General features: G+C 32.5%; 1 protein-coding gene across 1 annotated transcript; it reads right to left on the bottom strand.

Moving 5' to 3' along the window:
* Positions 1–4,675: 4,675 nt before the first annotated feature.
* Positions 4,676–6,295, bottom strand: LOC125814309 (VQ motif-containing protein 9). Its single transcript, XM_049493780.1, has one exon. It carries the CDS (start codon positions 5,859–5,861, stop codon positions 4,893–4,895), a length of 969 nt encoding a protein of 322 aa, XP_049349737.1. The 5' UTR covers positions 5,862–6,295; the 3' UTR covers positions 4,676–4,892.
* Between the last annotated feature and the right edge of the window lie 5,242 nt (positions 6,296–11,537).

Below are 11,537 nucleotides of genomic sequence, written 5' to 3'. Positions count from 1 at the left end.
TAAATTGTTGTTAGCCTCTCGTTGGCAGGGGAATATTTTTATTGTATAATTATAAGTGTATATGACGAATATATATGTATTTGCATGTGTATATACAATTTTCTTTTGCTTTATACAAACAGAAACACAATTTATACAATTTTGTTGTATAAAGCGAGAGAGGCGAGCACAGAGGGAGCGAGCGAGAGAGGGAGAGTGGCGAGCGAGAGTTTGAGGGAGAGAGGCGACTGACAAACAGTTTGCTACAGGACACAATTAAATCAAAGTGTGGTTATACCATTTAATTTGAATTAATAGTTTGTCATTATGTACAATTTTCCCAAGAATAAATAAGCCCTTCTGTAGAATAGCTTACACCCATGTGAGCACACATAGGGTGGCGTTTGGTCATGAAATTGTGAGTAATTGAAAAAAAAAATTGTTTTCAAAGTAATTTTTTTTTTTTGTAAATTTTATGGCTATTGGAGTTGTTTGGCGATTACTATAAATTGGAGTTGTTTTCGAATTTTTGTGAATAGTGGAAGTAAAAAATATGCAAACAAACTTTTTAGTATATTTCAAATTTCTGAATGAATTCCAAAATTTCATGGCCAAACATATATTCGAAGAAGAGTTTTTAATCAAACAAAACAGGGCCTAAAGAGTAATTTGTCGTGATGATTAAGTTTTATCTAACATGCAGAATTATATTAGTCCCGGCTCTTGAGTTAAGAACGGATCATTTTCTCTCTTACTGATTTTGGTGTCATAAAATATACAACTTAACAAAGAGTGCCAATATTTATATATACATCATCAAGTAACCATCCAGTAATTACTAATCTGATACTAAATCAACCGATATCTTATCAATTAGCCAGTAAATTTTTCCTTCAGTGATGTATATACTTCTTCAATTAGCTTACTTTATCATCATCCATTTTCCTTGGCTTGAGCTCCATATGCGTTGCCTGCAACAATTATAGTAACATGTATGCCATCAAACTTATGGGTTTTTGTTCTTTTGAACGATGACAATATACAACAAGATGGAATTAACATTATCATCTACGCTAACAACTAATAATAATAAGAGTGTCTCAAATGCTTCTTTGGACTGGCTAGACACACAAAGGGTACAATACCTGATTTACCTTACCTCTCATGTTCTGCCGGAAGTGATATTTTTGCATCATAAGGCTTTGCGGGACGGGGAGGGTTTGAAATATGCAGGGCACGGCATCATATGCGAGGCGAGTTGAAATAGATTTTTGAGAAATTGATGTGGGACGGATTGTGGATTCTTCATACTTAACTTCGCTGAAAAGGCCAAAACAAACTTGTTTTTATTTCTTTTTGCTTATGTGAGAGGCCAAAATAACAAATTCTAACACTCATTAATTAAAAATAGTAGTATATTACCAACAAATGAATTGGATATAGATCTATATTACGATGAGTGGTAATGGGTATACTCGAGAGAAAGGGTTTGGACTCGACCTGGCCCGGTCGCCCTACGCGACTGGCGCTTCAAAAGGCGAAACTCTCGGTCGTAGTTTGGCGACCTATCTTCAGTAGGGGTTGCGGTCTCACACACTAATCCCTACAGGTGCCCGTAGTAGGCCGGCCGCCCTACCTAAACCAATCATCATATCGGTCCCTAGGCCCCATTGCTAGAAAGGCTCGGCTTCAAAACCGTACGTGGTAGCTTGCTTCCAAGCCGGCCCGGCCGCGAGGAATCAAGAGATCTTTGTAAACAAAACATTCTAATAGGGTAGATCCGCCCCTGTCCACTCCCCAATCAATCTCACTCATGGATCCAAAAATTGCTTTCAAAATCAATAACCAAATGGATTCTTTCATTTTTGAGGCATTGCTTAGTTGCATTCAATCTAATTCAAACTTTTATATTTAATTTAAAAAAATCATCTATTTATGATCACAATCAATTTCTATGTAGTAAAGAGATTGTTTCTTCACTTGTGAATTTTCGTAACTAATTGTGTTATTTATAATTTATCAAAATATGTTGCTATGTACTTATGTAAGATTTAGGATAATACATAATCTATCATTTTAAAAATGATAATTTTATGTCAAATTTATAAGTATTTTTTAAAGTTCTCAAAACATACGAGTTTGAAATCAAAAATTATAATTGAACACACATTCTCAAAAGAAATTCAAAATCTATACTCAAATGCTAGCAAAAAGAAGTGTAGTCCAACCTCAATTATACCTCAATCTCAAACTAGTCAAAATCAACTATGTTATATTCTCACTGCTCATTTCGCTCCATTTAAACTCGTCTCGATCTTACACAACTGAGGTCATGAAACTTTTTCCATTAAAAAAATGGCATTTAGATGTGGTTGCTCTTCCTTCTTAAAGCAAAGGTCTAATCCATCGGTGACCCCTTAAAGTTGACACAAAGTTGACACGAAGTTTCACTTAGGCACCTCAAGTGGGCGATGTTCATTTTAGACACTTCATATAGGGTCTTGTTGTGTCATTTTGACACTCTTTTGCCAATCAACAAAAATATATGAGGTGTGTGTTACACTTGCGAATGACGTGTAAAGTGGCGAATTAAATGACGACATTTGTCAAAAACAATTTGTAGATAATGAATTTTGATTAAAAATATAAAGTAACCAATGACTCAATGACACGTGGATTTTTTCCCAAATATTTTTTTTAAAACAAATTAAATCAATAAAATCCCCACATGACCCCCCCCCCCCCCCCAACCCAATTGTCTTCTCCAAAAACCCATACCCATTTGCAGAAACACCTGCCCCCTCCCCCCGCCTTCTCCAAATACCCCTACTCATTTGCAGAAAAATCTGCACATACCCGGTCCCCCACCCCATTGTCTTCTCTAAATACCCCATCTCTTTTTTGCTAAAACATCTGGGCACCTACATACTCTTTCTTTTTTATTAGTGTCTTCTTCAAATATATCTTTTTTCTTTTTTACCCTAATTAGGAGGTTTATAATTCACCAAAAATTAAACTTACTCCTCTTTAAATATTTAATTCTTTCAAGAAAAAGAATATCATGAATAATTTAATATTTAATCTTGAAATGGATCTATTCCTAAATTTCTAAAATAGTTCCTGGAACTATTTTTATTCACCATGTTGGATATTTAAGTTTGCAAAAATGGGAAAGAAGAAGAAAAAATAATTAAAAAATCGACTAAATAGGTTTTTCAGGCGCGCTCAACAAGTATATTACACTCACTAAGTCATATAAGCAAAAAGTGTCAAAATGACATAGTGAAACCCGACCTAAGGTGTCTAAAATGAACCTTGCCCAGTTAAAGTGTCTAAGTGAAAATTAATGTCAACTTTAAAGAGCCACCAATGGGCAATGGGTTAGGCCTAAAGCAGATAATTGATTGAAATTGGCTCATGGGAGTCATTAGTCATAACCTTGAGTGGGAATAGACCATCTGAAGAGCCCCACAACAATGTCTCCAACCACACAAAAAATAAGTTCTCCTTGAAATCAACCAGTCAAAAGGAGGTTCAAAATTAATAGAGCAACACACAGGTCCACATATTCTACTCTTTCCATAAAAAAATCATCAACCAAAAGAACTACTCCAATTTCTCCACGTCACTAACTTTTTATCTTTTCAATTGAACTAGTACTTCAAAAACAACGTTCATGCTACAGGTGATGTTTAATAAAGCTCACCATTACACTTCAAATCACAATCTTTGAAGGGATGGTGATGAAATTTTCTACCGAAAATCCTGTCTACGCCACTCTATACGACTGTCACTCTGTACAACTGGCAGAGAGTCTCAAGTGACCATGATCATCAAGTATGAACTTTCCTTGGAGTAAAATATTGAACTAAACAAAGGAGAAGTAAGTGTGCCTGCCATCTAATTCTATGTTGTAATTTCAAAAAAAACTGCACTGGAATGGGGAGAGTAGCATGAACCAATAAAACACAATTGAGAAACCAAGCAAACATTATCGCTAACCACCATTTTACACCAACCACATCCAACGCCAACAACGAATAGGGTCTATGGCATGAAACAATGCTAGTGATAAACTCACAAACGCTAGAAATAAGGCCTCAATTCCTGCCCCTTAAAGTTGGAAAATGAAATAATCAAGTTCTTAAAAACTTAACCCGTTACTTTAAAAGGCATACCACATTGTAGGCTTAGTAATATGGAAGTATCTGAGTGAAATACCTCAAATAAAGAGAAACAACAAGTACCCTACTAAAGGCAAATCAAAACAACACAGAATCAGTACAGAAGCAAATGTATAATATAATTTGAACTTGTTGCTCTATTAAATACCACTCCCCTGCTCTCCTCCCCTTAATTGAGATAGCTCAGAGAAACTTGGATAAAGAAGTGTTCAAACCAGTTTGCACACACCTTGCCAATGGAAAGAAATACATTTGATAAAGTCCGGATAAGCACGAGCTGCTTGAATACCACGGTATCACAAAGAAAGAATGTCTTTGATAGAGTCAAGACTAACACAAGCTGACCCAAACATCACCATTATATCCCATCGGCAAGTACATACAATTTAGTTCACATTCTAAATCAATGGAACTTAAAGATCGAATTAAGTTGATCACAAAGAATTCAGTATTTTACTATTTTATCAATGAAGATGATAAGAAGAGATGAATGAACAAACAAAAAATTATCTCTTTTAACATTCATGTACAACAAAACAAACCCCTAATTAGCCATTTAATAGCTAGCTACATCATATTTGGGCATAAAAGACTCTACTCTTCAATATAATCCAATGATTCCCCCAAAATGTACAAATTATAAACTATATTCCTATTATAAAAAACAAAACAATTTTTTTTTGAAAAACTCCTAAAAGACTTACCTTTTTAATGTTTCTATGAAATTCCTCAAATACCCTTCCACTTCGGGCTTGCCACTGGAAGTGTCGGCGACAAAGGGAGCTGCTGAAACCCTAGTTGACGGGACGGTGAAAGCAGAAGACCGGGAGATAGCAAACCGTACGGCGACCTTGGCGACGGCAAACACCCAAACGGAAGTGGCGATGAGGGAAAAGCAGGAAACGGTGGTAAAACAAAGGAGGAGTTTGTCGGTGGCGGAGGAATGTTCTGTTGATGCGGCTGAGGAGGCGGAAATGGTGGCTGCTGCTGCGGTGCACCGAAGTTGTTCCACCGCGGAGCTAGTGGTGATAGCCCAGTAGAGAATCGCTTGGAATCGGAATCAGTCGAAGCAGAAGCGATTGAGCTCTGTAGAAACCTCATGTAAGCGGAGATCGGCGATTCCGCCGACGCATGCACCGCCGGAAACGGTGGGAGAGGAGATAACGGCTGTACCTGAACAGGCCGTTGACCGCCAACAAACCCACCGATACCTCCACCAGCAACGGCGTTATTAGAACCATTCACAAACGGAGGTGGGCGGTTGCTTATCTGAGCAAGCGGCGGAGGACGAATCCTCTGCAACCGTGAACTTGCAGCCTTGGGTTGTTGAATAGGCGGAGGAGTCGAAATCCTTTCATGAGCAGGGGAACCCGTAAGCTTCTGAACAACATCCCTAAAATCACTCTTGTTAATATTATACACCGGCGGTTGTTGCTGTGGCTGAGGGTGCAAATTTTGCTGCCCAGCTGGAGGAGGCGGAGGAGGAGGAGGAGGAGGAAGAGGCGGTGGAGCGTGTTGGGTCTGCGCCTGCGGAGGATTCTGGTTTTCAAAAAACATAGGTTTTCTAATGGGTTTCGAGATCTTATGAGAGATTTTGTTTAGGTGCTTCAAATACATATCTCTATTACCACTGCTACTACTACTTGCTGAAGTAGCAGTAGAATCACCCTCACCAGAAGAATTACAGCTTTTATCCATTAAACAATAGAGCAGCAGAGCTTCCCCAAACCACTCTTTCTCTCTCTAGAAATGGGGTTATTATATAAAAACAGAGTATCTATTATTATTTTCCACTAAAAACAGAGCAACAAATTAAAATTATACTATATTCCCTTTTTTTATATTACCAAAAAAGTCGTAGTAATGAAGATTACAAAGATTCAAACTTGATACAGTAAGTAAAGAAAGTGAATGAAAAGAAGAAAAAGATGGAACTAAGGGGGTCGGGGGCAGATTTGTATTGCTTTAACCTTTGGGAAATGGGGATTTTAGCTTAAAAGAAGAGAATGGGGCTTTGTAAATGAAAGGGTTTTAATTAAAGAGTATAAAATGGAGCCTGGTGGGGGAGGGGAGGATACACCGTAGATTCGTGAGTTGCATAGAGGAAGAAGATGATGATGATTGTGATGAGAAAAGATGCGTGTGATATCAGTTTTTGCTAAGATAAGAATGGGCTTTATGTGAGTGATTACGTTTTATTTTTGTCTGCTTCTCTAGTTTAACTTCGCCTGTTTAAACACCTCAACTCGTTTTTTACGTGAAAATATCTTTTTAACACCTTATAAATCATGTGTCGTTATCGTAAGTGTCCATCGAACATAGTAAAAATGAATTAAGATTAAATTAAAATGTTTAAATATACACTTTCAAATTAAAATTAAATTTGAATAATTGTTATGTATTATGTCTATCTAAAACTACCTATGAGCTTGAACATTTTATTTGATGCAAATCAATTTTGCGTTATCTTAATTTTTTTTCTGGACTTGATTATTTGTGGGAGTATCCCCTACAATTTTAATATGGCAAACAGGCAAAAAGCGTAAAAATATAGTCTTTTGTAGATAATTATAAATCGTTAATAGCATAATTACACAAAAATCATTTATTTATTTTAAATATGTATGTTTTACTTGCTTCCTCTTAATAATAAATAATAATAATATATATTTTAACCCCAAATTTGTCGTATTTTATCTCTTTTCTAATTATATAACTACTTATTTTAACTTATTCTATTTTTTCTTTTCTCATACAAACTTTGTAACAAAAAAAGAGAAAAAATTATTGAAACTCCGTTATGTTCTAATGTTAGTCAATACATTTTAAAATGTTACTTCAATTCCATGAATGACTAAACGGGGTCCACCGTTATCATATGGGTGATACTTTGATTAATTTTATCCCCTCATCTTAAACAAAAAAAATTAGTATCTCATACTCATATTGAAGTTCGACTATATTCAGATTGTGTCAAAAAATTTTATATTGTAGTAAAGTATTTTCTAAAAAATGAATGTGTATTCGAAGAGACTCAAATCCAAGACCTCTAAAATAATACTTAAAGTTACAACTACACCATAATCGTTGTTGGTGATTAATTACACAAGTATTTAAGTAGGTACCAAATGTTGTGTTCGTTTTTATGGACGGTTTGGACAAAGCCATATATATCTTATATTATAAAGTTTATATCTTTTTAGAAATTCAAGTGACATGATATATGTCATTATATTCGATTTGAACAGGACATCTAATTATCTTCAAACCAACTTTTCTTTGTTTATCTTCTGTGTAATAGAGATCATTGGGAAAAAAATTATTTACACAACTAGATTAGTTTTATAAAGAAACTGCAGCCAATATTCTTTAAATCATTTTTAAAAAAATAAAATGAACCTTAAAATAATAAATAACTCATTAAATTATAGTATGACTAGTGTAGAAAAAATAATTTGCCGTGTATATAACTTAATTCAATTGAAATTAAATGTAATCAATTCTTACCATCTGAACGGTCTTATTATGCTCATTCGATATTATTGATTTATGGTACAATTTGGTTGGGCTTTAAAGAGCAAAATAAAGTTAATACTTTACTTAATTCCGAGGCAATAAATGGTTTTCCATTATTTTTAGATTAACCGTTGAAATTAATTTTATTTTAGCTTTATGAACGATATTCTCTCTGCTCCATTTTAACTTTCATTTAAGCCTTTTTAATGTCTATTAAAAAATAAAAATACAAATTGTAGTTTACTAACTTATTCCTATGTAATAAAAGTAGATTGATTTTTAAAAAAATATTGTGCATATTTTAATAATATTTTATCAATTTTAAATTTAAAATTTTTAAATAGCACTTTTTTTTTTATAGCTAAAATGATAGTTAAAAAGACGTAGCCAGTAGTAGTTTAGTAATAATAATGACCCTTTGGAGTGGATTTGTTTCCAATACGACATGTAATTACAGAAACCTAATTAAGATTACTTTCATTTGCATTGGTTAATTTACCAAAGGTTACAAGCCCAATGACTCTAATTAGCTATCCTAATTTGATTAGATTCACTATTTTTACATTAAAGCAAGTTTTGACTGAGTCAAATTTATTTTTGACCGAATTATGTTTGACCATTTTCAAAATATTATGGAAACAGCAATAAAGCATAAAAGTATTGTGTTCAAAGGATTTTCATTTCACAATTAATCCTATATCTGTGATATTGAGCAAAAATAATTCTGGTTTATTATTCAAATTATATTTTAACAATCTTTGAGAGACACATCACTAGATGAATTTTCAAGACATGTCAATTTAGTATTTAGTACAATATAGAATGTATTTTCAAAAAATATTTCTGTGATAAAATTGTTTTTCGATGTTTGATCATCTTATATGTTGAATTAACTTTTTCAAAAATACATTTTTAAATAGAAAAATATAATATATTTTTTTGTGCAAGTCGAAATTATTCAATTAGTAATACTTGCTTCAGTTAACACGTAAATATTTGTCTAACATTTTGTGTCTCATTCCCCATATTTTTACTATTAGAATTGTGGTGGAGTCTTTTCCAAATACTATACCATAATAGAATCAATCCTTCATTATAAAAAGAGATGAAACAGTAGTTCCAATGTTATTTATTAAAATTTTCCCTATCAAGTAAAATAATTAAACAACCAGTCAAAATTCAATAATAGAAGTATAGTACTACTAGTAATAATAATGTGACCATACCTTCTTCTTTTTTCCCTCAACACAAATACCAAAACAAGTTTAATATTAATTTCATCAAAATATTAATCAGATGCTTTATTTTGCTTTCTCAAATGATGTTCAATATTGATATAGAGATCCTTGATAAATTCGAATTCACCTGCATTTTCATTTTGATTTTTGAGGGATCAAATCTGAAACTTAAGATTTAAGAGTAGAGGCAATCATATTCAACCTATAAAATCTTCGTGGATATAAACCAATGTGAACTCGAAATTCTGTAATTGTTTAATACAATGCACAAAACCTTTTGTTTTGTGGATTATTTACGACTTCACAAGCACACAACTTTTATAGGGTGACGAATATTATAGGATATTAGGATGGTGGGAATTTAAAAGAGCTAGCACTTTTTTTCTTAATTATCTTTGAGTATTGCTTTTGAATTTGTGTCCTCGATATTTCTTTTAAAATCTATAATGATGAAGTGAAATTTTGTCGGTTTTTCGTTTTTGGGATAACTATATACTCCCTCCGTCCCATTTTATATGTCACTTTTTTACTTTGTTTGCATTAAGAAATGATGTAATTTTACCCTTCTACCCTTAGTTATTTATTTTGGAACTCAAGTTTTCAATCAATAAATATAAATTAATTTATTTTGATTAATTAATTTAACCAATGAACATGAATAATTTACTTAACTTTTCTAAGTTGGTCAAATGTATGTTTTCAATGCTAATAACTCACAAGGGTAAAAAAAGGAACAATATGCTAATTCATGCATTGATTTTATGAAATGACAAGTATTATGGACCAATTATTTATAAAAAGGGATGACATATAAAATGGGACGGAGGGAGTGGTAAATATGATTCTCATTTTATTTCTCTTCCAATTTATGAATATTAGATCATGATCCACAATTTTTTATAACAAATTAAAAATCTTATAAGAAGACATTAGATCACAATTATGAAAAAGTTTTTAAGAAATACTCACTAATTGCAATATATATACTTTTTTTTTTAAAATGGTATATTTAATGTTTGTTATTAATTTAATTTTTGTTGGACGTTTTCAGTTAAAATCAAACCAAATCAATTATGATTGTATTTTTTTCTTTCAACTCCAAATCGAATCAAATCAATTCATAAGTCGTCTCTTTTCCGGTTTAACACTGCTTTGTTAGTTTGGTACTTTGGTATTATTGATTGATTTTGTTTGAACAACTCCTAATTTACACTACTATTTAAATATAAGGACGATATCTACGTGATGATCCAAAAAAATAACATTTCCATAAATGATACAATGATAAAATTTTAATTTCAAGGAACTATAAATCAAGATATAATGGATCATTGAGAAATGTGATGTAGTGGATGAGATTGTTGTTATCTTCATCAGAGGTTTGGAACTCGAGCCTCGAATATCGAAAAATCTTTGATAGGGAGCATTTTCATCCAAATGGGACCTACACAATGCGAATACAAATTAATTAAACTTCAATGCAGATATCGGACACCCAAATAATGGAGAAAAAAACATCAAACGGGTTGCTAAGTCATTGTCAATGGACCAGAAGATTGATTCTTACCTGATTCTTTTAAGATGGTAAAAAAAATATTCACAACTCTTTTAGCGTTGAGGTATAAAAATAAAAAAAAGTTCCATTTAGAAACTTACGTATCTTTTTGTTCTTTTCCCCCCCACTTGTTGTGTATAAGTTATTGAGTCTTTAGACCCCAATAATTGGTATTTAACTGTCAATTTCAATAAAGAATTAACCAATGTTTCCTCAAGGATGTGGCAAGCAACTTTATAAGCTTATTTTCCTTTTGCATATATAATTCATATTCACCCCACTCCCCACCAATTGAGAAATGAAAATTATAAAGAAAAAAACAAACAAAGAAAATAACCAATATGAAAGTGCTTAAGATAACATTTTCATTTTTATAAGAAGAATGCAATATTTATTTGTTCATTTATCACATATTTTTAGTGTATTTTATTTAAAATTTCTTCATAAATATATTTGTCTTTATTTTAGAATAGTTAAAAGGTTTAAAATTATCTATGTCTTGAATATTTGTACGTGAACTAGGGGATAAATGCATAGAAAGAAGTTGTACATGTTTGTCAAGTCTCGAGAGAGGAAGACTCGAGATCTGGATCAAGTAAAGTGCATCATAGACGCGGGAGGCAAAGTGTTGATTAAATGGACACTCACTAAAGAAGATGACAAATATACTTCTATAAACTCTTGAAAAAGCTTATTAGACTTCAATAAACCAATATATGTTACTATTACTATTCAAGGAGTGAAATTGTTTTAATGATCTTTTCATAAAATTTTATGAATGATTAACACTTCAATTTCATTTATAAGTTTGAAATTTCTAATTGAAGTGTTCTAATTCCATTTATAAGTTTGAATTTTCTTGATCTCAACATTGCAAATTCAATTGTTGGGTTAATATTTAGTGTACTGATGAAGACATTAATTATGTTGATAAGCTTGACAAATATGTGATAAAGTTTTATATTGAGACTTAGAGTGGGCTTGAGATGCTTCTATGGAGCCCATACCCAAAATTAGCCCAACAATGTAAGTGACCTTAGCCTCCTTCCATTGGTGTAGATGTCT

The sequence above is a fragment of the Solanum verrucosum genome, unplaced genomic scaffold, assembly GCF_900185275.1.
Source record: "Solanum verrucosum unplaced genomic scaffold, falcon-dt-bn FXZP01000230.1, whole genome shotgun sequence".
Taxonomy (NCBI): Eukaryota; Viridiplantae; Streptophyta; class Magnoliopsida; order Solanales; family Solanaceae; genus Solanum; species Solanum verrucosum.
This window is presented reverse-complemented; position numbering and strand designations above follow the sequence as displayed.

Excerpts from the sequence above, each read along its gene's own strand:
- LOC125814309 (XM_049493780.1), bottom strand. The coding sequence starts at position 5,861 with ATGGATAAAAGCTGTAATTCTTCTGGTGAGGGTGATTCTACTGCTACT.